This window comes from Rhinichthys klamathensis, unplaced genomic scaffold (genome assembly GCF_029890125.1).
Source record: "Rhinichthys klamathensis goyatoka isolate OS25496 unplaced genomic scaffold, OSU_Roscu_1.1 h1tg000139l_1, whole genome shotgun sequence".
Classification (NCBI taxonomy): domain Eukaryota; kingdom Metazoa; phylum Chordata; class Actinopteri; order Cypriniformes; family Leuciscidae; genus Rhinichthys; species Rhinichthys klamathensis.
In genome coordinates, this window is record NW_026606674.1 from 1,716,641 (window position 1) to 1,744,255 (window position 27,615).

At 38.1% G+C, this 27,615-nt stretch overlaps 3 protein-coding genes across 3 annotated transcripts in view; 2 read left to right on the forward strand and 1 right to left on the reverse strand.

Annotated features, from left to right (window-relative positions):
- Window positions 1-253: 253 nt before the first annotated feature.
- LOC130089940 (EF-hand calcium-binding domain-containing protein 4B-like) lies at window positions 254-7,205 on the reverse strand. Its single transcript, XM_056257564.1, has 16 exons — window positions 6,972-7,205; window positions 6,145-6,256; window positions 5,861-6,020; window positions 5,621-5,767; window positions 5,050-5,140; window positions 4,599-4,694; window positions 4,309-4,496; window positions 4,149-4,220; window positions 4,031-4,076; window positions 3,597-3,688; window positions 3,021-3,504; window positions 2,640-2,778; window positions 1,643-1,724; window positions 1,201-1,417; window positions 997-1,073; window positions 254-391 (listed from the first exon to the last, which is right to left on the reverse strand). Exons 1-16 carry the CDS (start codon window positions 7,173-7,175, stop codon window positions 304-306), a joined length of 2,295 nt encoding a protein of 764 aa, XP_056113539.1. The 5' UTR covers window positions 7,176-7,205; the 3' UTR covers window positions 254-303.
- A 3,959-nt stretch (window positions 7,206-11,164) lies between these two features.
- On the forward strand, window positions 11,165-12,612 carry LOC130089878 (scavenger receptor cysteine-rich type 1 protein M130-like). The gene is made up of 3 exons (XM_056257444.1): window positions 11,165-11,451; window positions 11,558-11,871; window positions 12,304-12,612. The coding sequence occupies exons 1-3, from the start codon at window positions 11,394-11,396 to the stop codon at window positions 12,610-12,612; spliced, it is 681 nt and encodes a 226-aa protein (XP_056113419.1). The 5' UTR covers window positions 11,165-11,393.
- Window positions 12,613-12,790: 178 nt separating this feature from the next.
- The window catches only part of LOC130089879 (antigen WC1.1-like), a 48,102-nt gene continuing 33,277 nt past the window's right edge, over window positions 12,791-27,615 (forward strand). Inside the window, exons 1-10 of the mRNA XM_056257445.1 lie at window positions 12,791-13,057; window positions 13,155-13,238; window positions 13,327-13,644; window positions 14,717-15,013; window positions 15,224-15,301; window positions 15,459-15,773; window positions 15,867-16,067; window positions 16,166-16,249; window positions 17,786-17,848; window positions 18,056-18,118. Of these exons, the coding sequence (XP_056113420.1) occupies window positions 12,847-13,057; window positions 13,155-13,238; window positions 13,327-13,644; window positions 14,717-15,013; window positions 15,224-15,301; window positions 15,459-15,773; window positions 15,867-16,067; window positions 16,166-16,249; window positions 17,786-17,848; window positions 18,056-18,118 (1,714 nt within the window). The 5' untranslated portion in view covers window positions 12,791-12,846. The remainder of the gene's footprint in view (window positions 13,058-13,154; window positions 13,239-13,326; window positions 13,645-14,716; window positions 15,014-15,223; window positions 15,302-15,458; window positions 15,774-15,866; window positions 16,068-16,165; window positions 16,250-17,785; window positions 17,849-18,055; window positions 18,119-27,615) is intronic.

The window sequence follows — 27,615 nt, forward strand, 5'->3', positions numbered from 1 at the left end:
AGAATGGGTTTGTATTGTTAACAAAATAGAATCTGTACAAAGATATTTTAAATGAGGTGTGACAAAGTGTCCTGTGACTACAATATACTTCATCTACAGTTGGACACATATCAGATGAGCTCAGAGCTACAATGCTCTTTGACAATTGGACATAAACCTTTTTACACATTACACTATTAGTGCTTGATTCAGGTATAAGTGAATTTGCAGCCAACATTCAACTATTTACATTGAGTATAAGGTCTGATGATGATGATACATAAAGCGCAGTGATTTCACCCATAAGTGTGTATGTGTGTGTGGTCACTTGCAGCAGGATTTCTTCTTCAGTGGTTGATCCACCAGTCTGACCGTGTTCACCCATACTCTGTCTTCCTGTTCCCTCAGGACTCTGCAAAAATATCATATTATGATATATATTATGTTCTTTAACATAAAAGTCTTAGCTGTCGAATAAATAAAAAATGGGAGCACAACCAAAAACATTGAGAAAATAATAAATCTATATTTTATTGGATTCTGTAAATGCAACTTTGATTATTATATAAGTATTTTAATGAACACTTAAGTAAATGTAACCTCCATTCATTTAAATGTAACCAATTTTAATTTGTTCGACAGCTGAAAGTGTCTGGTTATAGTGGGGTTACTGTGTAGTATTTAGTAGTATTGGGCAGGTCATGTGATCTCAACATGAACGCCAACATGCACATTTAGTGGGCCTTTCAAAGTAAATAAACTACATTAGGTTCACAAGGTCTGCAACAACAACAACAACAAAAAACGACTGATGTAAAGATGAGAGAATCGCATTTTGAAGATAAAAAACCCCCACAAGCTTTCCGTTTGACATCTGATGATGTTTGCAGACAGCTAGCTGACAGTTTTATACGTCTCTTTTTTGTGGGTTGTAGCCCTGGGTGAGGTGTTAAAAAGATCACAGCTAAACGTAATACGTTTGGTAACGTTGCATTCATGTGTTTTTTCAGTTCTTACCTGGCCAGATGTATCATTGCCTCCAACACATTAGCTCCAGTATAAGCACTGCACTCGTAGAACATCAGGTTTGTTTCCTACCAAATATAACACAAATCGGTGCATAATGAGTTGGATATAGTAATGTAGACTTGTGGCAGCAAAGCATATGATGTAAATATGGTAAGACATACTGTGTGTGTGAGAGAAAGCACAAGAGCACACCTCTGCAAGCATATCAGCCTCCTTTGTCTGCACTTCTCGCACATTCTCCTGGTCCGATTTGTTTCCCAGGAGCATGACAGGGATAGGGTCGCCTACGGCCTCCTGTATGCTGGTCAGCCAGGGGCGGACTGATCTGAAACTGTCCTCCATTGTTATGTCGTAGATGACCACCACGCCATCTGCCTTGCGGAAAAACTGCTTGGTAATGCTGCGATACCTGCAGAGCACAGTGACATTGCATTTTTTCACGCTGGATGTTTATCATCAGTGACAAGTGAGTTCATGTTTTGGTTGCGACAAGCTTTTTAGAGATGCTTTAAAGGATAACAGCACAGTCTGGGGAACAAAAATGAAGCATACAAACTGAAGCTGAATGTAAATGTCCTAACTAAGAAGATATAAATGCAAAACTCTATCCTGTATGTTCGTATCAGGGCCTCACCTTTCTTGGCCTGCAGTGTCCCATAGCTGAAGGGCAACGTGACAGTCCCCCAAATTCAGAGTCCGCACACTATAGTCAATGCCTGAACAACACAACACAATTGAAGTTATATATAAAAGTGCACTACACACATAAAGCTAAATAAAAATATACACAACAAAATAAAGGCATATAAAATACTGCTGAAATCATGTTCCTTTATTAAAAATCAAAACAGACAACAAATCATTACTGCAGTGAGGGATAATGGCCACTAGAGGTTACTGTTGAGTAATATTTCTGTGTGCAATATACAGGTGTTTACACTTTAGCCACATGCTTATGATTGTCATTGAATTATAGAGCAAAATATCGAACCAAGTTGTATTTATTCCAAAGAAAGACAACAAAGTAACATTCACTAAAAATTGACTTGGGACCAGCTGGTTAAAAGTAACTAAAATGGCTGAGAAAAGTCCAGTGTTAATTGCCATTTTGGTTTACTTGTAACTAATACAATTTCATTTTTTAATCTGAATTATTTAAGCGTCCAGGTTGTTTATGGGCCACTAGAGTCCAGGGGTGAAAGCCTAGAAACTTTGATATAAAGTGAACTGATGGTGTTTGACATAATCTGCTGTGCAATGTGTGGCAGGCTTTAAATGCAGGGAGTGTGACTTCCCAAGCCCTTTCATGTGATGTTTCCTGCTTTAAGAAATCCATCTGATATAGCATAGTAGGTTCATTAACACTCACACATATTCAAACCCAATGCACTGAAACGCATTTAAGGCAGAATAATAATGCACAGACCATTTAAATCATAACAAAAGAGATTGCTGTAATTCATCCTTCTGATCAAATAAGATAAACTCCAGTAAAAGGGCAACCAATTTGCATTTACTGAAAATCCCTCATTGCAAAGTCATCTGTTAAACCCACTTGAACTGACCTGTCCACTCACCAACTTGTGCAAAGTTAAATAGTAAATTGCACATGGAGGGATAGAGCAACTTACCCACAGTGGCTGAGGTGGCAGAATGAAACTGTCCATCACAGAAGCGTCTCAGCAGTGCGGTTTTACCAACACTGGAGTTTCCCACCAGAATGACCTTAAAGAGGCGTTGAGGGGATGCGGCAGCACCTTCTGCTGGACCCTGTAGCCAAAAACATACACAGTGACATCTTTAAAGTAAAGCTAACAGCTAGATGTGTTGAGTGCACATAAAAAACACGATTACACTTTAAATGGGCCATAGTCTCGAAATCCACATATTACCAAGTCTCTTACATTTTGACTCCGTCTCTGATTTTTGAATTAAGAATTATTTGGTTTTATGACTTTAAAATGTAAATGCATGTGAAATGAGGTACTCAATGATATGTCCCCGTCACTGACCTGCTGGTGGGTCTCCTTTCCAACAGGCTGACCCCGTGCAGACGAGGGCATGTTTCCTCTGATCCACTTCTTCTTAGACGGCTTCTTCACCCTAACTGGTGGTGGAGAGTCAGCAGAGGCCAGAGACGCATTGGACGGGTAGAGAGAGCTCGTCTCTAGATCCCCCTGAACTTCTTCCTCTCCGGCTCGCTCTTCTTCTTCCTCACTGAGCTGATGCAGAAGAAGGTGAGGGTCTCCTTGTAACAGGTGGGGGAGGTGGTCCTCCTCGATGGATATGACTCTGCGTAGAGGCCAACCATCCGGTGGCGCATCCTCCACATCCCCTCTGTCATTTACACCTTCTGAGTCCCCAGACACCTTCTGAGATTGCACATCCACCTCCGGCTTCCCATCATCCCCTGCGGTGAAGGGTGAACATTGACTGTTTGTTAAAGAGGTGGACTTCCTGTTAGAGCCCTGAGTCACTTCCTCCTCGTCAACTTCTCTGAAATGACAGTGAGAGGTGAGAGTAAATGTTTCCATGTTATTAAATCATGTACGTAGGTATCCACGTGCGAATATGTGAAGATGTCTCACTTTTTGACTGATGGTTTTCTCTCAGTGTATTTTATTGAAGCTGCGCTCAGTCTGTGCTTGCGTGAGGATTTCTTCATTGAATTGCTGCGTTTCTGTTGTAAATTACAAGGAGATATTCTGTTTATGATTGCTCTTATTAGTCAAAAGTTGGAACACACCCACTCATTTTTTATTATTAACATTTTCCACGTTTTAGAAAAACAGTAAAGTCGTCAAAACTATGAAAAGACACAAGATAAAAGAAATATGGGAATTATTATGTGACCAAATGCTAAATTAATTTCTAATGTCTAAGCTTTAGAACAAAATGTTTTAAGATCATAAGTAGCATGAATAAAAACATAAAAAACGAATAAAATTTACAAAACCGCACCACCAAATTACAATAAAATGTAAAAAAATAAAAATAAAAATATTTAAAATCGTAAACTTACCAGAAAGCTAATGTCTCGCTCATCTCGTAGATGTTTATTCATTTCTCTAAAAGAACAACATTTCATTTGAGATGTTTGTAGTTTGTCTACAGCATATGTAAGGATGTACCGAGCTCACCTGAGTAGATCTAACTGTTTCATCAAGCTGTGTTTTTCTCTCTGCAAGCCTTCTGTGATTCTGTACATCTCCCTGTGAGGGTAAAGCGCATGTGTGTGTATGAGAGACACAAAGACACTGGTGGGATTTCCGTGTGTACGTAATAAATGCCCAGACTGACATCTCTCTCTCCTGCTGTAGTCGAGACGCCTGCTCCTGCAGAATGCCCAGCTGCTCCTGAGCCAACTCCAGCTCCTGGCAGGTGTGCTCAAGTTCACGAGACAACTCCTCATTGGTCATTTTCAGTTTAACATTCTCCAGTCGACTCTCCTGTTGTTCGCTATGAAGGTCACGGCATTGTCGCTCTAACTGAAAAAAAATTATATAAAAAAGCTGTGAGTTGAAAAAGGTGTGAGTGCTACAAAAGTATAAGATTTTGTAGGATTCTGCCTGTTCATTTGTGGCTCTCACCCTCCTTTGTTTTTGGAAAAGCTGCTCCAAATCCTGTTCTTTACTACGGAGCCGCTGCTGGAGGTCCTGACTGCGCAACTGCAGATTTTCAGAGTCCTGGAACAGAAAATTAACATAGAATTTCAGTATTATTACGATACAAAATAACTGAAATGAAGCTGAATTGTCTTGAGTGTCACATGATCCTTTAGAAATCATTCTAATATGCTAATTTGCTGCTCAAAAATTATTTCTAATTATTATAAATGTTGAAAACAGTTGTGTTGCTTAATATTTTTGTGGAATATTTTTGTTTTCATAATTTTAGAAAGTTCAAATGTCTTTACTGACACGTTTGATTCATTTAATGCATCCTTGCTTAATTAAAGTATTAATTTCTCTCTTTTTTAAAAAAATATTCTCAACTGTATAGTGTAAAGGCACATACAACAGTTCATAAGAATGTTTTTACCTTCAGAATTGCTTGATCTTTTTCATTAATGATCTGTTGCTCCATTTCCTCATATAATCTGCGAATTTCGTTGTCATGTGTGGCTGCTTTCCTGTGCAACGACAATGGCGTTCAATGTTAAAACATGCATTTAGCCTAATACAATCCAAAGATAAAACACAAACAAGTCTTTCATATTATAGAATTATTTTCCAAATTCTCACAGTATTACATTCCAACCACTGGCTCAGACCTGCAAATCCAGGTAATAATTAAAGGATCATAAGATTTCATGTGTATCTTTAAACAATGCATGTTGCAAACCACATCATTCTGACCTAGATTTGATCAAAATACATTTTATTCCCACCAGAAGTACTGAAAAAACCTGGGTAAACTTGGTGGTCACTGGAGGGATAAAACAGCATTCTATAGGGAATTACATTAAGCCTCTAAACGGGGATTATTCACAAGTAACATGGGGGGAAAATAAGAAAACAAGGGAGATTTTTGGCTCTTAAACATGCGGCTTTAGATGGCACTGCTCTAAATTCATTCTCATTTCATGTTGCATAAAGAATCATCACGTCACCTTCTGAGGGTGCTCTCCATCTCCTTCCTCTCTTGTTGCGCCTCTTTGATTTGATATGTGACACGGGCCAGGAACTCTTCGAAGTTGGACAGGAGGTTAGGCTCATCCTTCCTGAGCTGAGTCCACAGGCTGCGAACCTCACTCGGGCTGAATTGAAGAGAGAACTGTTACTGCTTGTAGCAATATAAAGCTAATATCTTATTGCAATCCCATGTGCAGTGGCAAAACATCAGTACTAACTCCTCAAACATATTGCTAGCACCCAAGCTCTCCATCAACAGGCTGAAATGTCTCTCTTCATCATCCTCTTTCCCTGACAGCTCTTCATCCCCTGAGCTCTGAGAGGGTGTATTCATTAGTTCCTCAGTCTTGGAGACTCTCCGTCCGTAAAGAAAGTTACCTAGGGACCAGTTACAGATACACCTTGTACATGTGTGTAATTTGCTGTGCTATAAATATGTACCAAATAACAAATGATTTTTGAATAGATCCTCTTGACTGGAAGGAGATGATCATAAACTCACTGAATCCGGAGGAAAACTCTCCCATGGTCAGGTATCCATTTTTTTCCAGGTCTAGTGAGTCAAAAACGTTCTCGAGTTCCTCGGCAGTGAGTGGCAATTCTTTGAGTAGCCTCTAAGATAGAGAGAATGATGGTTTATGATTAAATACTCAAGAAACAGATGGAAAAATTACATCATTAACACTATTTTCAGCCATCTAGATATTCTGATAGCCTAACCCTTAGTGCTAATAGAACATTGTAAATAACAAATCCTTATACACAGGAGGGAAAATAATGCAACTGTTATGGTTATGTTCTGTTTGTAGACTCTTATGTTGTTTCTGTGTTTCCTTCCTGTGTTTAGCTCCTGTTTGCTTGTCCTTTGTTACTATGGTTACTCATTGGTTAATTGATAATGTTCACCTGTGTCTTGTTTGGTTCCTAATTTAGCCTGTCTATTTAAGATGTCAGATTGTTTCAGTTCATTTGTCCTGTGTTGTCTTTGAGGAGAAGCAGAAACTGTTACGTTTATCTATTCCTACGATTCCAGTGTTTTGGATGAACTTTGTTTTCATTTTTAAATAAAAGACTACTACAATTTAGGTCCTCTGCTCCTCTTTCCTTGCTTGAACTGTAACAGACACCTATGCACCCAAAATTTTTAATTAAAAAAAAATTGATGGCCATGCATAGAAAGCTAAAAAATACAAAAACATAATTTGAATACAGAGCTGTCTAGTTATACCAAAGCCATGGCAGATTTAATATATATATATATATATAATAATGAAAGAATGAAAATTTCAAGTGGTGAAGGACCTGTCAAGTTAAGGACCCCTACTTTACCCTCATATCAGTGCGTGTGATGAAGCCCTTTCCCTCGCTGTCACAGATCTGAAAGAAGTCCTCTATTTTGTCCAACATAGCAATGTGTCCCCATCCTGGGTTCTTCTTCACACTTTTCCTTGGCTGCGGTTTCGGCTGCTTCTCATCCTGGTTTGAGCCACTCCTGGTGACCCGTGTGTCTCTAACGTGTCCGATCTCTGACATGATTCCAGCGCTGCTTACCTTGGCCGTCTTTGAACAGGTCAGGATACAATAGGCGAGAGACGTGAGAGCACAACTGGGACGGAATCCAAAGCTAGATCCAATACAGGGAATTATGCTGATTAATTCAGGAATCATCATTTATTGTCTTGTACTGAATGCCTGCATGGGTCCCAGGCAGCAGAAAGAAACAGAGAAAGAGCAACACATCAGCAATCCTTATCGTCTTTAGGAATGTTAAGACTTTGAGAAGTGAAATGCAGATTAGTCTTAGTCATCATCACTGGCACTGCTGACGTTATTATAAGCAGACCTGTCCCACCATCACAATGTCAAGGGGGAACAGGAACAGGTTTCTGTGGTAAAACTTCATGTTTGATCTCAAGTCGAACTTGCTAAGGTTTGAAAGAGGGGTATCAAGTATATGATTTTTACATGATTTACAGACAGATAAAGGTTGACAGTTGACACATCCTGTGTTTAACAATAAATAAGAGTTGAATGTTAGCGCTCTGCGTAATTTGTGACATTAAACTAAATACATGATTAAATACTGATTTCATGAAGCCTCAAACTAAAATTCCATAGTTGAGTTAAGTTATTATAGCCTAGAGAGGAATTCTTAAATACAGAATTACAGCTCTTACCTGAACAAGTGTTACTCATCAAGGTCTATACAAAAAAAGTTGGTATTAATTAGTTTAGTTAAATCCAGTACTAAATGAATGAAGTGGAGAGCGCCTTTACTCGTGTTTGCTCGGACCAGACCCGCGGTCACTGACGAGGATGTTCATCTTGCGGTCAGATTTAGAACAGAGTTTCTTTGGTGACACAAACGCGGCGCATCCTCGATAATAGCAACAACACCACAAAACAGTATCTGTTTACGGTTGAAACATTTTTATGCTGAAAATATATGTAAGTATTACGTGGAACAACATTAGGCTATTGTTACAAGGAACAGCTGGTGGTGTCATAAATCAATGGCACAATTGTTACTGTACATCTTGGTTCACACAAAACGTTCTCTGCCCTTTTTTATTATTATTGTTTTGCTATGATATTGTAAACATTCAACGGATGTTTTTGAACACGCTGCTTTTTTCATTGTAGCCTATTCAGCAAGAGCTTTAACGACATCAAGCTAAAAAAAAACATTTTAAGATGCTGTAAAAACCCTGCAGTTTTTATTTCTTTTTGAAACTAATTTGATGTAGTAAAATGTTTCCATTTCCATTTATTCTAGAATTAACCATCATCATGTATGCTAAACTAATATGAGATGGCCAAATAATCAAGATCACAGGGCAAATTTAAATGATTGTCAGTGAAAACCCTAATATTAAAATCCCGCTATGAGTGAATAGGCCTACATTCTGTCACTCTGCTTCACCCATTCCACCGAATGGGTGACATTATAAAAATGCATGAAAATAGCTCTAAAATACAATTTATTAAAGTGTCCCGCACATTAAGCTATAACTGCACATTTAAAATGTATAATTAAAACATTCATAAAAACTAACACAACAAAAAAATAGCATTTGTTGCATGTCCCCCTTTATCTAAACTTTACCATACAGAGTAATGATTAAAATCCTTCAGAAATCTTATTTTTGTTGCATTGTTCTGTGACTATATATCTAATTATGCTTAAAATGTTTGTTTTTTTTAATGAGAAAATATCTTAATATCTTAATATCTTAGATAAAATACACATTTTAGTCGTGTCCCCAGTTACCACATTCCCCCCTCTGAAAAACTTGGAACATGCCACAAGACACATTTTCAACAGGAAGTAGCATCATCTGGATCGTCTTTTACTGTCTATGTCTGAAGGCAATGGGAAGACCATAAGTAAGTCCTCTTATTTTAATTTCTGTATATTTGAAGAAATTGTAAATATGACTGACAAGGTCGATCTCAACGTACTGTCCTGTTACCTAAATTGTTTCTTATGTTATTTGTTTATTTAAAAAATATTAACTTTTGGTAAGTCACCAGAATTTGCCAGTGTCTTCATTCTATTAGCATGAATGCTATGTGACCATATGTCATGTATTTGATAACTTTTTGCTTACAAACTCAATCCTGTTACTTTCAGTCCTGTTACTCATTTGAAAAATAACTGGAATGAGTTAAAGTAACAGGAATAAGTAGAGTCCTCTGTTTTGTTGATTTAATATTGTAAATATTAGTTGATATAATACTATTCACCTGAATTATGAGTTTTAAGGTTGCAATTACTTAAATTGTAGACATTAGTATTAGTTTTACAATGTGAATACCATGCTTCCAGGGAGCCAGTCCACCACGAAGTGACTTAAACTTTTTGTTTTTGTCTTATATTTTGTAGAAGATTGAGAGAACCCATACTATTCAGGTGCCAGAAACACCCACCTATGGCATCCTGCAAGGGAAAGAGCGAAACACACAGAAACCCTCTCTTTTCCCTCTTTCTATCTTAACTTCCCTCTCTCTCCCTCCCTCTCTCTTCTCCTCTCTCTCCTTCTTTCTCTTTCCACCTCCTTCACTGTGAAGTACTACTGGCACAGAGTATCACTTCAACACAGAAATCTCATGCACACACAGTCATGTACACTCTCTCTCATACACACACACATGCACACACATATGGACACTCATTCCTGTTACCCAATGTTCATTCCTGTTACCAAGTGTTCATTCCTGTTACGTACTGTATAAGTATTTGTCCTGTTTCTTTTTATAAAAAAATAAAGGTAAACCACTGTTTTTATCAGTTTATCAGTTTATCATCATTTATACAATTGTTTAATAAATTAAATTATAAAAAAAGATGGATAAACTTGAGGCTTCGGTCTTCTTTAAGATAACAAAATGGCTCTGTGTTCTTATTAACATACACCTTACATTAATATATAGTGATTTTTTTTGTGTCACAAATATCAATTAGCTTATTTGAACATACAACCAACAATTTCTTTAAAATAAACACTTAACTGTGAGGAAAACAAAGGAATTAACTGGCATGCTTTTAAACATGCTTTTTAAATGGCACATGAGTTTCGGTAATATGACTGAGAAAACATGCGTCCATCTTCTGCTTAGACATCTTGTACAAATTAAAAATTAAAGTTACCTGAGATTGACCAATACACATTTTGAATAGTTAAATATGTGTAGTATTAGATTCAGTGTTGAAAAAAGATTAAAAAAATAAAGTTTAATTTTGAAGTTACAACAAGAAAATGTCACCCATTTTGTGGAGTGGCCCAACAGCAGATCAAGTGTAAAATAAATGTGCAGTGAAATGAGCTCTACTACATGAAACAAGTTACTTATAAATGTTGCTATAAGTGAAGAAAAACCATTGATTGCCGTCCTGAAATGTGCAACACTAGAGTCTTTAGAAGGTGTTTTGCTGCCATCTGCTGGACAAATACAGCATTAAACGAACATCCATTGCTGTTATTTATTTATTTTAAATAGGTTTACCTATTTATGTAGATAATATTTAATTTAATAAAAACACATCTGAATAGCTTAGCAACAATATAGTTTATACTATGGTTTAATAAAATTGTATTTTTAGTATAAAAGAACAATTTGATACTATGGTGTAATAAAATTGTATTTTTTAGAATAAAAGAACAAAGCAGTAAACTCCACAAATAGTAATATTATGCATAATTTATCCAGAAACAATGAGATTAAAATGTTACATTTATTCAAATAATTCATGAAAAAAAATGTTCTACTTCTACTAAGTTTTCTACTAAGTTACAAGTGTTGAAGTGATTAGACTTTCATAAATCAGTCACCAGTCTTGTATCTCCTGTGTGCAGGCGGAGGCTTTGATGCTGAATATAACCTGTAGTATTTTTATATCAATCTCCTTTAAGTTGTGTGACTTTATCTCCATCCTGACTTATCAAATATATGATTATCCTCAGTGAAGTGTCTTTTCATGGTGGAGGAGGAGTCCCGCTCATCAGCGCAGATGTTCTCTTGATATATATATGGAGAAAATCAGAAATGCCTCCTCTGATTTGTCACTGAAGTTGTTTGATGATTTCCTCTGTTGTGTCTAATAAGGTAACAGTGAGTGTCATTGGCAGCTGTGAGAGTCTCTCTCTCTTTAGGGGACTGACAGGAGCCAGTTTCTTCAGTGTGTGTGTGAGGGAGCAGAGGAGAAACTTGTGCTGCATTCTGAGCTGACGAGTGTGTGTCGAGCAGAAGATGAAGAGCTTTCTGATGCTGATGTTTCTGTGCTATATGGTAAAACTCACCACCTCTGGTAAGTACATAAAGAGGTGCTTTATTCTTTCATATGAGGTGAAATAATTTACTGTTACACTTACATTGGTATATTTACTAGTTGTCTCCCTGTCGCTCATGTGTAGACAGTGTGAGTGTGAGGTTGGTGAATGGCAATAATCCCTGTGCTGGAAGAGTGGAGGTTCTTCAGAGAGGTCAGTGGGGAACAGTGTGTCATAATTGGTGGGATATTGCTGATGCTGCAGTGGTGTGTAGAGAGCTGGACTGTGGGACGGCTGTAAAAGCAACATATGAAGCTGATTTTGGACGTGGATCAGGACCAATTTCAATGGCTTTAGTAGAGTGTAGTGGATCAGAGACTGCACTGAAAGACTGCAGATCAGATAGTCAATATGCACAGTACTGTATCATGGTCAAGATGCTGGTGTCGTCTGTTCAGGTAAGCTGTCCCTCAGCTTGTTATCACATCACTCTTTCATAATTCTCACTCAAGCAATATAATGTTTCTGTATGCCGGTGAGGACAAACTTCATCAGTAAATCTTATGAAACATGCAATGTGATTCATTATTTTGTTCATGATATATTTATCCCCATTCCTTATTTTCTTATAATAAAATACGATGCAGAGAATCCCCACTAAATAGGCCTAATGTCTTATTTATTATTCACAGTCTGATTTGACAATCTTATTTACATTCTTTATTTAATGAAGATTATAAAATTACAGATGAAAGATAACATTACAGATAAAATAAATTCAGATTAAGTGAATGAATGAAATTTAAAATGTCAAAATTTAATGACAGATTTGTGTAGTGTTCCAGGTGAATAGAGATGTTTAATTAATGATCTGTCTTTATAATTTAAAGACTCAGAGCAACGACTTCGACTCGTGGACGGGTTTCACCTGTGTTCTGGGAGAGTGGAGATGTTTCGTACAGAAGGATGGGGCACAGTGTGTGACGCTGCCTTTGACCAGCAGGATGCAGAGGTTGTGTGTAGAGAGCTGGACTGTGGAGCTCCTGTACAGGTGCTGGGAAAAGATGCTTTTGGCAAAGGAAAGGGTCGAGTTTGGTCAGAGGAGATTCAGTGCAGAGGAAATGAGTCTCAGATTCAACTCTGTTCACGATCATCTTCACAGATACACAGCTGTTCCCATGACAATGATGTTGGAGTGATTTGTTCTGGTTAAGTATAAACATTTCGCATTTATTTAGATAAATTACATTCCTAATATCCTGATGTTGGATTGCTCAATTATCTGGATTCTATTTTCATGTTTAAATAAGCTTTCAGTTCTCTGCACAGGTTACACAGATCTCAGACTGGTAAACAGCTCAGACTCTTGTTCTGGAAGAGTGGAGCTTCGGTTACTCAATGAATGGGCCACAGTGTGTGATGCATGCTGGGATATGAGAGCTGCCAGTGTCCTCTGTAGACAGCTGAATTGTGGGATTGCTGTGTCTGTTGTGGGATCAGACTGGTTTGGAGAGGGAAGTGGTGAAATCTGGGCTGATGTGTTTGATTGTGACGGGAATGAAACAAAACTCTCAGAATGTTCCATCTCTTCATGGAGTCGAGCTGAATGTTCTCATAGACGAGCTGTTGAAGTCATCTGCTCTGGTGAGCAAATTCACACCGTGATGAAGTCATTGTTTCAGATTAAAATGTAGTATACATTTTCGATAAATACTGAATTGCAAATAAATACTCTCTCCAGAGAGTGAAGCTCATCTGGGGAACTGCAGCTCTCCACACACTCTCAACTGCAGCTCCACACAACAGCTGTCAATCAAAAACTTTGGTGAGAAAATCATCATCTGGACAGATACTTTAGTTGATGATAAATAATGCTCATGTACAAGCACAGTTTTTCTCTCTCTGAATATCAGGTCGCGGGTCCATCAGGCTGGTGGGTTCTGGGGGAGACTGTGCAGGGAGGCTGGAGGTTTTTCACAGCGGCTCATGGGGGACAGTGTGTGATGACTCCTGGGATATTAAAGATGCCCATGTGGTGTGCAGACAGCTGCAGTGTGGAGTGGCCCTCAGTAACCAGCAGGTACCAGCCTGGTTTGGTCCTGGTTCTGGACCCATATGGCTGGATGAGGTGGAGTGTGAGGGGAATGAGACGTCCCTGTGGAACTGCTCTTCTCCAGGCTGGGGGAAACATGACTGTCGACACAAGGAGGATGTAGGAGTCGTGTGTTCAGGTGAACAGTAAAATGATATCTTGACGATGGGGGTGGGGGTTGGTGGGCAGTAACTCTAGGTTCGGGCCGCATTCTGAGCTCGGAGCTCTGCCTCGGACAGCACGCCAAATACTCATACTCTTTTACTCTAGCTAATCATTTGTAAGTGTGAACTCGTAAAACACACAGTGCGACAGTTGTAGTTTGATTTCCGAACAAATACTCTAGTGATTTGGTTCTTTTGAGTGAATGAAAGGGATACATCTTACAACTACTGACTGGATGCTCATATGACAAAGTTTAAACATACCTAATTTGATCACTTAGAAATCAAAACTCATAAACAAATAAACTTTTGTCCCTTGGATTTCTGTTTTTTTTATATTTTTTTTTATATACTGAATAAGTTAATTCACATTTATTTCTGTAGCGCTTTATATAATACAGATTGTGTCAAAGAAGCTTCACAATTGTAACAAATTCTGCTGTACCTTTAACAAGCTAATAGTGTCATTATTCAGTTCAGTTCAATGACTTCAAAGTTTATCGAGTGTGCAATCATACTGTATATACAGTATTTGTGCACATACATGTAAGTGTGAGAAACTCCTGTACACTCCACTGCACACTGAACAAGCAAAATAAACAATAGACTCAGTGTTTTACATTTTTCACATTGACTGCTTGCAGTTTTGCAGACTTGGTCTGAAGATTAGGTATATGAGTGAATGGTTACGCTAAGTGAGCCTCAAATACAAAGTGTGTAAACAATAATAAAAAACTGTAATATAGATTTAAATGAAGTCTTTGCTTTTGCAAGAGATGTGCGAAGTTTTGGATCTTGTGTGCATATTTTGTCCAAAGTTTCAGAAATTTTGTGCAAGCGATTTAAAACAAAAGTAGTGGTTTATATATTTATACACTAATGAATGAAATATGTTTCCACATTTTTGGTTTTAGTGTCCTCTATTTTATATATGTAAAGTTGAGACCAATTATTTCACTGTATGCCTTCTTCTTAAAAGACAGTGATTAGACATCAACAGCTATTGTTTTAATGCATTGATTCACAATCTCATCCTTTTCCATCTAGAGTTTAAAGAGATCAGGCTAACTGAGGGCTGTGAAGGGAATGTGGAGGTTTTCTACAATGGATCCTGGGGTAATGTGTGTTACAACAAGATGGACAGAGACACAGCGAGTCTGATCTGTCAGGAGCTGAACTGTGGAAGATCTGGTAGTGAACCCAGTAATTCAGAGGGACTGAAGTCTCATAACTGGCTTGATTATTTTAAATGTCGACGTCATGATTCCACTCTATGGCAGTGTCCATCTTCACCCTGGGGACAGAATGACTGTGATAATGAAGTGGCCAAAATCACCTGCTCAGGTAAGATCATATTTAACTGATTTTAAAAAGTTGGAAAACTTTGTTCTGGAAGACAACTTTTTTCAAAAGTTTGTTTGTTTCAGTAAAAGAGAAAAAAAAATTAAAAATACAAAAACACACGTGGAACGTAACAGTATGATTATTATTATTATTTATAATTGTTCTTTTCAGTATTCAGTATTGAGTTAAATTTTAACATTTTAATTTTAGAGGAGCAGACTCGTGAATCTCCTCGGAGTCGTCTGACATGTTCTACCTCAGAATCTCCTCACCAGAGACAGTGTTCAAGTAAGATAATTATAAGGATGTATTTTCTTTATTCACAGTATTCGTTTCTGTGCACTTGAACACTGAATCCACATTCATAATTTGTCACAACTTTAAATTGTTATAAAATGCATTGTAAATGTATTGCTGGTCAGTGATGTTGCTGTGTGTGATTTAGATCATGTTCCTCTCAGACTGAGTGGAGGTTTGGGCCGGTGCTCTGGGAGGCTGGAGGTGTATCATAACGCTGTGTGGGGTTCAGTCTGTGCTGATCTGTGGGACATCAGCGATGCTCAGGTGGTCTGCAGGCAGCTGGGTTGTGGAGACGCACTGAGGGCTGATGGGAATTCAGTCTTTGGTGCTGGTGAAGGTGTTGTGTGGCTGAACAGAGTCGAGTGCAGAGGGAATGAGATTCACCTGTGGGACTGTCCTCTCTCCCTGAAGAACCACACTGACTGTTCTCACAAAGAGCACGCTGGACTCACATGTGCAGGTCACAGCAACACACTGACCAAGTCATTTAAATGCTAATAATCTTCTAAGTCTATTTCCATGATTTTTAATGTGTTTGTGTCTGTTTTGCCAGATTTGTCAGTGTCCACTACTCCTGCCACAACAACATCAGCTTCTCCTCCAGTTTCTCAGACAGTGCGCTCAACATCAGTCACTCCTCCACAAACTCCTCCAGCAGCGTCTCTCTCTGTGCTGGTTGTACTGGGAGTTTTGCTCTTACTGCTCTTAGTGCCACTGCTTATACTGGTTCAGCAGAACAGAGTGATGAGGAGAGGTAGGAGAGATCCAGAGACTGTCATATTGTGTCTTATTCAGTGTGTGATCAGTCATGTGTTGTGAACTGACAGCAGGTTTGTCTGTCTACACTCACAGCTCTCTCTAAGAGGAGACACAGGACGACGACTGAGGCCGTTTATGAGGAGATTCATCACAGACACAAACACTTCACTCAGAGAGGTGAGACATGAGACATGAATCTTATTTAATATGATTAATAAGAGAGTCTGTCAGACACTTGATGTTCATCTATTATTAGTCCTGTTAAACCTCCGGCTTTAAACCACAGAATTCCTCTCAGAAAACCACAGAGCTGCAGGTGCATGTGTGTGTGTGTGTGTGTGTGTCAGTGAGTGTCTCTTCCTGTGAGTATTTTGAGGGTTATAAGGAGGGGTTCATGTTTGTAAGTAGGTGCAGGTGTGTTTGTGTGTGTTTGTGTGTGTGTGTGTGTGTGTGTGTTTGTCTCTCCTCCTGTGTGTATTTCTGGAAGGCAGTGAGGGTTCATGTGTTCATGTGAGGATACATGTGTGTTTGCTAATAGGCCTACAACTTAAGATTTCTGCCTCTAATGATTTTAAAATGTAAGTAATTAATATTTGTGTTTTGTTGTAAGTAACAATGCTTTATGATCCAAAGAAAAAAATTAGGATTCAATCTGTTTGGAATGATAAACATGTTTTTGAATGTTCTGGTCTCCTTTATCAGGAAGTCTCGTCTCTGAAGAACTGCATTCTGGGTATGAAGATGCTGATGAGCTTCTCTCAGGTTAGAGAGCTGAAGAAGATTCAAATCAATAATTTGATTTACAATTGTAAAATAAATAATTTACGTATTTTAACACTAATTCAACTGTTCACAATACTAAAACTTATTATATCTTAATAGAAAAAGAGTTCAAGACTGCATATTATGATGATGTCACCAATGGCAATGGCCTGAAAGGTCAGTTAACTGATCACATGATTCATTATTATTACCCTGCTGTGTCCCAATTCGGAGGGTGAGTCCTCTGGAGGTCGCATTTAAAGACTGTATACGTCATTGAGGCGGTCTCATTTAGGAAAAATAACCGCTAGATTGCAAAGTAAGAAAGAAATTTCCTCACGAGGATTAACAGTCAATTTTATTACTGTTAATTTTCTTAAATAAGACATCCTTGATGAGGTATGCAGCCTTTAAATGAGACCTCTGGAGGACGCAGCCTCCGAAAATGAGACACAGCTAACATTCATTACCCAAAGCATGCAACAGTATATTTTACATTTATTTTGTTTCCCAAAAATAAAATAAAAATGCCCAAAATATACATGTTTTGATGCAGAAGAGATGAAGGAAATCACACCGGGATACTATGATGATGTCATCACTGATGGACTGAAACCAGATCGTGAGACAGGTGTCATTCGGTTATTCTATAATAGGAAGAAATATCTAAAATATATTAAAATCTGTTATATATATATATATATATATATATATATATATATATATATATACATTATATATTGTCTCATGTTAAATTTACAGAATACACACCTGAGAGCTATGATGATGTAATGACAAGTGGACAGAACTCTATCAAAAATGGTGTTTACTTTTTATTGTTATTGGTGTATTTACCATAAGCCTTTTATAGTATTTATGATATTATGGGTTAATCCCATTACATTGTAAGATATAATGCAATGTTTGCTGTGTCTATATGTTCATGTGTAGTGGACACACCAGAGCATTATGATGATGTCATCATTAATGAACAGATCTCTGAAGATGTAACAGGTGAGAGTCACACAGAACTGCATTTCATTATCACCCTTCACCCATTAACATTGGACACGCGTTTCTACCATTAATGAATCATGACTTTATCAGGAGTAAATCTAATAATCTCAGACAGTCATGAGGTGAAAGAGATCAATAACAACATCAATGACACAAGCTGATTTACAAACTACAATATGAGGTTTTATTTCACATGTGAATCAGAGGGAGATCAGGAGGAGTATGATGATGTGAAGAACAGCAATGAAGATGACAGAAACCTGTTGGGTAGGTTTTTGTAATATTTCTATACATTCATTTTTATTTGTTATGTTTCTCATTTAAACTACATCTTGATGTAATTATTACAATGAAAATGATCAGTTTGCTTTTGTTTTCAAAAACAGACTATGATGATGTGGAGGAGGAGTCAAGTAAATGAGGAGGAGCCATGTGACTCACTGACCACACCCACTGCCTCTTCATCAAATCATATTACAGTTACTGGAGATATGGGGGTTACTTAAACTGCTGTTAAAGATTCGTGTTTTCGTTATCTGACATATTTTTGTATAACAGGTTACATGCATTGCAACAAATTTTGTAGAATTTGTATTTTAATATGTTGCCTATTATTTTTTATTTTGATATCAATATTTTTTACCTAATAAACAAAAGATACCATTCATTCATTACGTTTGTCACAATTATATATATATATATATATTTAAAAAGCAGTTAGAGGAAAATGAGAAAATTATGCAAAACACTATAAACGTTTAAAGAAGTTGAAAAAACGATTAGGCAGTTCAGCTGCTGACAGCATTATTTACCTAAATATAATGATAAAATGGATTTAGATCTTAAAAGATTATTATTAGGCATCACATTTTTCTTCTCTGAAATGACAGTGAGAGGTGAGAGTAAATGTTTCCATGTTATTAAATCATGTACGTAGGTATCCACGTGCGAATATGTGAAGATGTCTCACTTTTTGACAGATGGTTTCCTCTCAGTGTATTTTATTGAAGCTGCGCTCAGTCTGTGCTTGCGTGAGGATTTCTTCATTGAATTGCTGCGTTTCTGTTGTAAATTACAAGGAGATATTCTGTTTATGATTGCTCTTATTAGTCAAAAGTTGGAACACACCCACTCATTTTTTATTATTAGCATTTTCCACGTTTTAGAAAAACAGTAAAGTCATCAAAACTATGAAAAGACACAAAATAAAGGAAATATGGGAATTATTATGTGACCACAAAATGCTAAATTAATTTCTAATGTCTAAGCTTTAGAACAAAATGTTTTAAGATCATAAGGATAAATAAATAAATAAAAACATAAAAAACTAATAAAATTTACAAAACCGCACAACCAAATTACAATAAAATGTAACTAAAATTAAAATGTAAGAATAAAAGAAAATATTTTAAATCGTAAACTTACCAGAAAGCAAATGTCTCGCTCATCTCGTAGATGTTTATTCATTTCTCTAAAAGAACAACATTTCATTTGAGATGTTTGTTGTTTGTCTACAGCATATGTAAGGATGTACCGAGCTCACCTGAGTAGATCTAACTGTTTCATCAAGCTGTGTTTTTCTCTCTGCAAGCCTTCTGTGATTCTGTACATCTCCCTGTGAGGGTAAAGCGCATGTGTGTGTATGAGAGACACAAAGACACTGGTGGGATTTCCGTGTGTACGTAATAAATGGCCAGACTGACATCTCTCTCTCCTGCTGTAGTCGAGACGCCTGCTCCTGCAGAATGCCCAGCTGCTCCTGAGCCAACTCCAGCTCCTGGCACGTGTGCTCAAGTTCACGAGACAACTCCTCATTGGTCATTTTCAGTTTAACATTCTCCAGTCGACTCTCCTGTTGTTCGCTATGAAGGTCACGGCATTGTCGCTCTAACTGAAAAAAAATTATATAAAACAGCTGTGAGTTGAAAAAGGTGTCTTAAAAGTATAAGATTTTGTATGATTCTGCCTGTTCATTTGTGGCTCTCACCCTCCTTTGTTTTTGGAAAAGCTGCTCCAAATCCTGTTCTTTACTACGGAGCCGCTGCTGGAGGTCCTGACTGCGCAACTGCAGATTTTCAGAGTCCTGAAACAGAGAATTAACATAGAATTTCAGTAGTATTACGATACAAAATAACTGAAATGTATGAAGCTGAATTGTCTTCAGTGTCACATGATCCTTTAGAAATCATTCTAATATGCTAATTTGCTGCTCAAAAATCATTTCTAATTATTATAAATGTTGAAAACAGTTGTGTTGCTTAATATTTTTGTGGAAACTGATACATTTTTTTCATAATTTTAGAAAGTTCAAATGTCTTTACTGACACATTTGATTCATTTAATGCATCCTTGCTTAATTAAAGTATTAATTTCTCTCTTTTAAAAAAAAAATATTCTCAACTGTATAGTGTAAAGGCACATGCAACGGTTCATAAGAATGTTTTTACCTTCAGAATTGCTTGATCTTTTTCATTAATGATCTGTTGCTCCATTTCCTCATATAATCTGCGAATTTCGTTGTCATGTGTGGCTGCTTTCCTGTGCAACGACAATAGCGTTCAATGTTAAAACATGCATTTAGCCTAATACAATCCAAAGATAAAACACAAACAAGTCTTTCATATTATAGAATTATTTTCCAAATTCTCACAGTATTTACATTCCAAACCACTGGCTCAGACCTGCAAATCCAGGTAATAATTAAAGGATCATAAGATTTCGTGTGTATCTTTAAACAATGCATGTTGTAAATCACATCATTCTGACCTAGATTTGATCAAAATACATTTTATTCCCACCAGAAGTTTAAAAACCTGGGTAAACTTGGTGGTCACTGGAGGGATAAAACAGCATTCTATAGGGAATTACATTAAGCCTCTAAACGGGGATTATTCACAAGTAACATGGGGGGGGAATAAGAAAACAAAGGAGATTTTTGGCTCTTAAACATGCGACTTTAGATGGCACTGCTCTAAATTCATTCTCATTTCATGTTGCATAAAGAATCATCATGTCACCTTCTGAGGGTGCTCTCCATCTCCTTCCTCTCTTGTTGCGCCTCTTTGATTTGATATGTGACACGGGCCAGGAACTCTTCGAAGTTGGACTTCAACACAACTTTCCCGAACTTTGACCTTTCCATGAATCGCTATGGTAACGTAGAATGCTTAGAACAAGCCGGTATCAAACTTCCTGTTTACATTAGCCTGTAGCTGCTGCTATCAGCTAAACGCTATTAGTATTTAGGAGTAGAAGTGCTATACTCTTACAACAACGCCGCTGGCAAAATGAGCACATCTCACAGATGGTCCCATGGACCTGACTATCTTACGAGAACTGGCGATAGAACAGTTACAGTGCCCCATCCGTCTACCTTAACGGAATGGGTAGACGATATGAAATTGTGGCCAGACGTTAGCTATGTGGATATCGTTAACTATTTCGTGCTTAGTGAGGGTGTTGATGGTGAGACACTACGAAATTATAAGAGCACAGAGGCTTACAACTATCTACACAGCAACAAAATTGGAAAAATACTGTGTACAAAATACGACGAGTTCATCTTCCTTAAGGCTGAGGTCGAGCCGAGTCAGAGCATCAACAAGCCCAAACAACTTGCTTGGATAATGACGAGGCCGATTGGTATAATCGAAACAGTCGGCTGTTCATGCATTGCAGGGCTAGGAAAATCTTGTAGCCATGCAGCAGCTGTCATTTGGAAGGTAGGTATAGGCTGTTAGAGCGATCTTGCTACACATTAAATCTGTAAATTATTGAAAACAATAAAGAATACCCCTTACAAAAACAGCTTAACTGCAGTTTTTATTCTAAGTAAAGTGCAGGACAATGTCTGTGTTCGAAATATTGAATTTATGCAGTAGCCTACTGTAGTGTGCAATGCCGTTAATGTACAAAAATGTCATCAACATTATGTTATGGCTGATTCAGGTCCAGAATGCAGTGGTTAGTGGAAAGACAGGGCTTGCATGTACTGACACACAGCGGAGATGGAATGAAGGAACATCCAAGAACCTTCAGCCCAAGCGTCTGAGCCAGATTCATTTTAGGCACCACAAGGCAGAGGATGAGTATGAGGAAGAGACTAGGGCAGTTGGCAGTCAGCTCCCAAACACACCACAGTATCAGTCCCACAAAGACTTTAGAGAGAGTGTGGACAAATCTCTAACAAAACCTCTATTTCTTCTCAAGAATACACTACTGGAAAAGTGTTACAATGCCACTCCATCAGCAGAACAAAAGGGGAGTTCAAAAGAACAGGGAACCATCAATGATTTAACAATTTTGTCACATCAAAATCATGACAATGATCTGAGTTGTGTGAAATGCCAAAAATTCTACCAGGCTTATGTTAGTATGGATGGCAAACAAGCTGATACACTAGAACTTGAGACGAGGGGGCAGAGTGCATCTGATCTGTGGCACAGTTCTAGGAAACTTAGAATCACAGCCAGTTCAGCAAAGAAGGTGCCTGTACGTGCAGGCACAAATAGTGAAAAGTTTTTGTGTGAGCACTTTTACCCCAGCTTTCGTGGTAACTATGCCACTAATTATGGGAAAGAAAATGAAGAAACAGCTTGCAACCAATTGAAAGAACAGGGAATGAACATAACACACACAGGCACAATTGTATGTGGGGCAGAGCCATGGTTATCAGCAAGTCCGGATGGAATCATCAACTCCTGTGAGCTCTTAGAGATTAAATGCCCCGTCCCAAATAAAAATCACCAGACACTCAGTGAACTGTTATCTCAGAGATTCAGTGATTTTAAGGTAGTGGATGGAAAACTTGAGGTTCAGAAAACTGGTAGCCGGGGCTATTACATGCAAGTCCAACTAGGAATGTTTTGCACAGGTCTCAAGACAGCCAGACTGATGATCTGGACACCAGATGAGAGTTTGGTATTTAGTGTACCATTTGATGAGCTGTTTGTCACAGAACAGGTGAAACGGTTGAGAGCATTCTACTTCTCATCCATGCTGCCTCAACTTGTTGATGAATTTGCTGAGGGGCGGCTTAAGTTTGATGGGAGATACACTGAAATTGTGAGGAAAATGTAAAGAGAGAGTAAGGAAAGACAAATGTGACCAAGTGCCATTGTTAGTGCCCACTGTTGAAAATAATTCAATTTACAGCAATGAAATGTTAATTCATGTTTATTACAACTCACTTAATTCCATGTTGATAAAAAAATAATCAAATGTATACTGACAATGTCTGACATGGACAACATTTCAACAATTACAAATATTAAATGTGATTTCATTACCTCTACATTACAATTCTGGAGTTCATTTGAAGCTGCACTGAACTCTCCCCGTTAGTTTTTTTTTTTAAATGCATGAAGTGACCTATTGTTCGCCGTCACGAATGAGATCACCCCGCAAATTCACAAGGGCAGAACATATACGTAGAATTTTGTCTACTTTTGGGACCAGGGAAATAGGCACTACTTGTGATAAGATTTTAAACACCTTTAGGCGTCTGATGGCCCTTTCCACGTGTATTCTAACATTTGCAATTCTTCTAGTGGAAGTGACCTGTTCTTCAGTGAGTTGTGCACCTTTTTTTGTGAACGAGGGTATGACTAGGTTAACTTTCCTTTCGAAGAGTATGTCTCTAATTGTGAATCCACGGTCTGCCATGACCTCATCACCCGGTTGTAAGTACTCCAGAATCCCAGAGTCCATAGTAATAAACTTGTCACTACAGCGTCCACCATAAGCTGCAGAGACAAACATTATCAATCCACATGGAGCAATACTTACAAGGTACTTAACTGTATTATGGGAATAATAATGGCTATAGGACTCTCCTCTTGAGTCTAGGTTTTTTGGTTTTTGTAACAGGCTTTCGCTACAATCTAAAATGCATGTTGTGTTGGGGTATTTAGTTTTAAAAGCTTGTGGCATAGTCGCCCGAATAGTTTCCCGAGGAAGCCAAGGGATGAGGTTTCTTGTAACTTCCTCCAATTTGTCAATCCAGTAAGATATAACCTTACTTGACAAGCTCTCTGATATGAAGAACCGTCTGCTCAGATCACCAATCATGAGGTTCAATCTTAATTTCATTAATGTTAGGAGGACTTGGTCTCTTACAGACATTTTAAAAGACCCCGCAAACTGTTCAAGCACCGAAACAAGAGTATTAAATGTTTGAAGTGGAATGCCAGTGTACAGTAATGAGTCTGAATCATTGAGAAGAATATTATGCGCCACACTGCACTGTGTTGCTTGATGATGGACTTCTTTAGTGTTGGTGGCCAGCTTCGCATAACCATGATGCAGTAAGGCAGGGTCTTCCCACTGGGTCTGTATCGAACACTTGGTTGCTGTCCTGATGGTTGTGTCAGAAGAGGTGTCCCCACTGCAATCTAAGTTGACAATGAAAATCAAAATCAGGTTTCAGGCCTAATGTTGAGCTCTACTACTTCAGTAGCAGGTGGCAAGTTAAGTCATGTTATCTATAGCTATACCAATACTACTTACAGTTTTATGTAAAAGTTTAGGCACCCCTGTTCATTACTAAGATTTCAGTTTATCTTCTGTGCAGACACCAGGGACTAAGCACTGAGACCAGAGGAAGCATCTGCAGGCTGTTGTAACTTTTGCACCTACTATTGTAGTATTATTATATAACATTGTTGAAGTTGATTCTATAAATGCAATTTCATATCTCAAATGTCACTATTTGTAAACAAAATATCCGAAGGAAGTTACTGCTTCAAAATCACCCAGCAGATGATAAACTGAATTACCAGGGGTGCCTAAACCTTATTTATTTATTAATCTATGTATTTATTTATGTATTTATTTATTTAAAAAAACGTTATAGCCTCCATCTAGACAAATCATTATCATCTCTGGTTGACCTAGTTGACCAACATAGCTTTGCATAATACAGGTTAGAATCTAACTGAACAACAAACAATGTATTAGGCTAACTTACCATCCTCATGGGTTGTGGATGTTTGCCGCTCATCCAAGAATGAAACCTCCGGAGTTGTGTCAGAGTGGAAGTGGGTGCATGCGCTGTAATCTATGTAAGCAATTTAAACACAAACTGGGTAAGTTAAATTGGAAACCCAGAAAAGATAGATAGATAGCCTACTTTATTGAACCATCACAACACTTAGCCAACTTGAGCGCAGCAGTGCGGCAGTATTAGGTTACATTTGGGCAATTAAAAAAATATATAATATAAAGATGTCACACAAATTACTTACGAGACTCTTCCTGTTCGTGCTGCACTTCAGTATTGCTGGTCGAAGCTGATGTCTGACTGTTAGCTTGTAGTGCTACCTCCAAGTTATCCTGGCACCTGATGAGTTTTCGCCTTTTCTTAACTGGCTGTCGTTCATAACCCAGGAATAACTCCGGATTCGGATGAAGCTCCGTTGGTTTGTGGTCGATGAAATGGTAAGAACAGACATAAACTCTCTTCGGTGGATTTTTTAGCTTTAGGGCCGCTAACCATTCTCTTGTTTTTGTCTCGTCCTTCGGCATTGAATGGAGTGCGTAGGGTGCTGGGCAACAGGTCAAGCGGGTCCGTTTATGTTGGAAACAGATCCCGTTCATAAAGTCCTTCAGTTTTCGCGTGTTGTTTGTGCACCCGACAACGGCACACGTTGAGCCACAAGGAGCCATTGCGTAGTCTGTCACATTTAATATTTATAAGTAATCAGTTTTCCTCCTTTTGTTTGTGCCGCGAGTAGTGTCCCTTGTTAGCTAGCTTCATTGCTGTCGTCTGTCTCCCTGCTAAGGCTAAACCGGAACTTAGATACCGGCAACAGGAAGTATCGTGTGTCATGGCGACGCCCAATAAGACTCGCAGGAAAGTTGTGAATAGTTTATATTTTAATTTAAGCAAGAACCAATTAAAATGAACTTTTACATGATTGACAGACACAAAGGTTGACAGTTGACACATCCTGTGTTCAACAATAAATAAGAGTTGAATGTTAGCGCTCTAATTTGTGACATTAAACTAAATAAATACATGATGAAATACTGATTTCATGAAGCCTCAAACTAAAATTCCATTAAGTTCTTATAGCCTAGAGAGGAATTCTTAAATACAGAATTACAGCTCTTACCTGTGTTACTCTTCCAGGTCTACAAAAAAAAGGTGGTATTAACTTAAATTAAATCCAGTAGGCAGGGATGTAGTGGAGGCTAAACGCACGTAAACGCCGTTTACGCACCTCCCAATATTCGGAAATAGCGTTTACCCACCTCCAAAGTGCGTTTATCCACCTCTAAATTGCGTTTATCCACCTCTAAATAGCCTGTAGACATTTTAAATTAGGCTTATGTCGTTTTAGTTTTATATTGTTCATTATTTGTTTCATAGGTTGTTAAACCTAAGACGAACTCTTTCATATTGCGCTGCATTGCTGTCAGTGTTGTTGACTATTACTGACGGACGCTAAGGTTGCGCTGTTGACGCTCGCGCAGCCTCTCGAGGAGAAATCTACACAAATGAGCGCACACTCAGTTAACAACATACTGCCTATAAAATATCTACAGTAAATGTGGAGTTTTTATATTTTTAACATATGTTAAGCAACCCCGATTGAAAATGTGACATTGATTTTCTACAACAGTTCAACAAACACTTCAAATTAACTCACTTACATCTTAGAAGCAATTGCCTGTTTATGTTCTGTTTCAGCAGCGAAAATAATTCCAAGCAAAAATCACAGCAGAACCACGGCGCATCTCACAGGAACACTCAACCGGTTTTCATTTTGAATGATTCAGCATTTTGAACGAATCGGTTGAGTCAAAGATTCAATGACCCATTCATAAACATCTGTCTCGTTCTTGAATGAATCAGCCGTTTGAACAAATCGTTTGAATGAATGAATCAATGACTCACTCATTAATACGGCCGCCTGCTGCCACCTACTGGCGGTTTAGTGTTATGTTTAAAAGTAGTATCATTCTTTCCAATGTTTCTTATATGTAAATTTAAATCAATTTCATAACATTATTTTATGCAATTGTAATTTTTCAGTGTAAATGATTTAATTTGATCAGCCCCTAGGGTAACAGCCCTATAGTGTCTTATTATTCGAAATAATTGAATTTATTGATCAAATTTAGGAATTTAAAATGAAAGATGAAGCATACATTTAATAATATTGGGGGAGGGGATGCCCTTTAAAGGTGCAGATATTACAATATGCCGATTTAAATATCAAAGCTGATTGAACACTGATGAGAATATTGTTTCAGAATAAATTAACAAAAAAAAAAAAAAAATCCGGACGAGCTACCTTTTTACTCGGACAAGTGAATGACAGATTTACTTGTCCTAAGGACAAGTGTATGAAAAGGCTTAATGTCGAGCCCTCCCTATAGCAATGTCATCAGGATACACATACACCGGTAGGCAGTGGCCCACCTTACCGGGTGACCACGTCGTGGTCCACCAGAATTTATAGTTTACCCACCTCTTTTTTTACCACTACACCTCTGCCAGTAGGTAACGTTACCTCTTGCCCCAAGAGGTAACGCGAGGGGAGATGGCTGAGTAACGCGAGATTCGTGCAGACTCTGCAGAGAGGGCGAGATTCACCATGGCGGCACGCGCTCACTGAGAGAGCTGTACCAATACTGGCAATATTTTTGAACCGCATACCGGTCACCGCGGGAACATATTACCCTCCTCTACACTGGATAAATGAACAGACTTAGAGAAATACATCGATCACCATTACAACCGCTATACAATGGATACC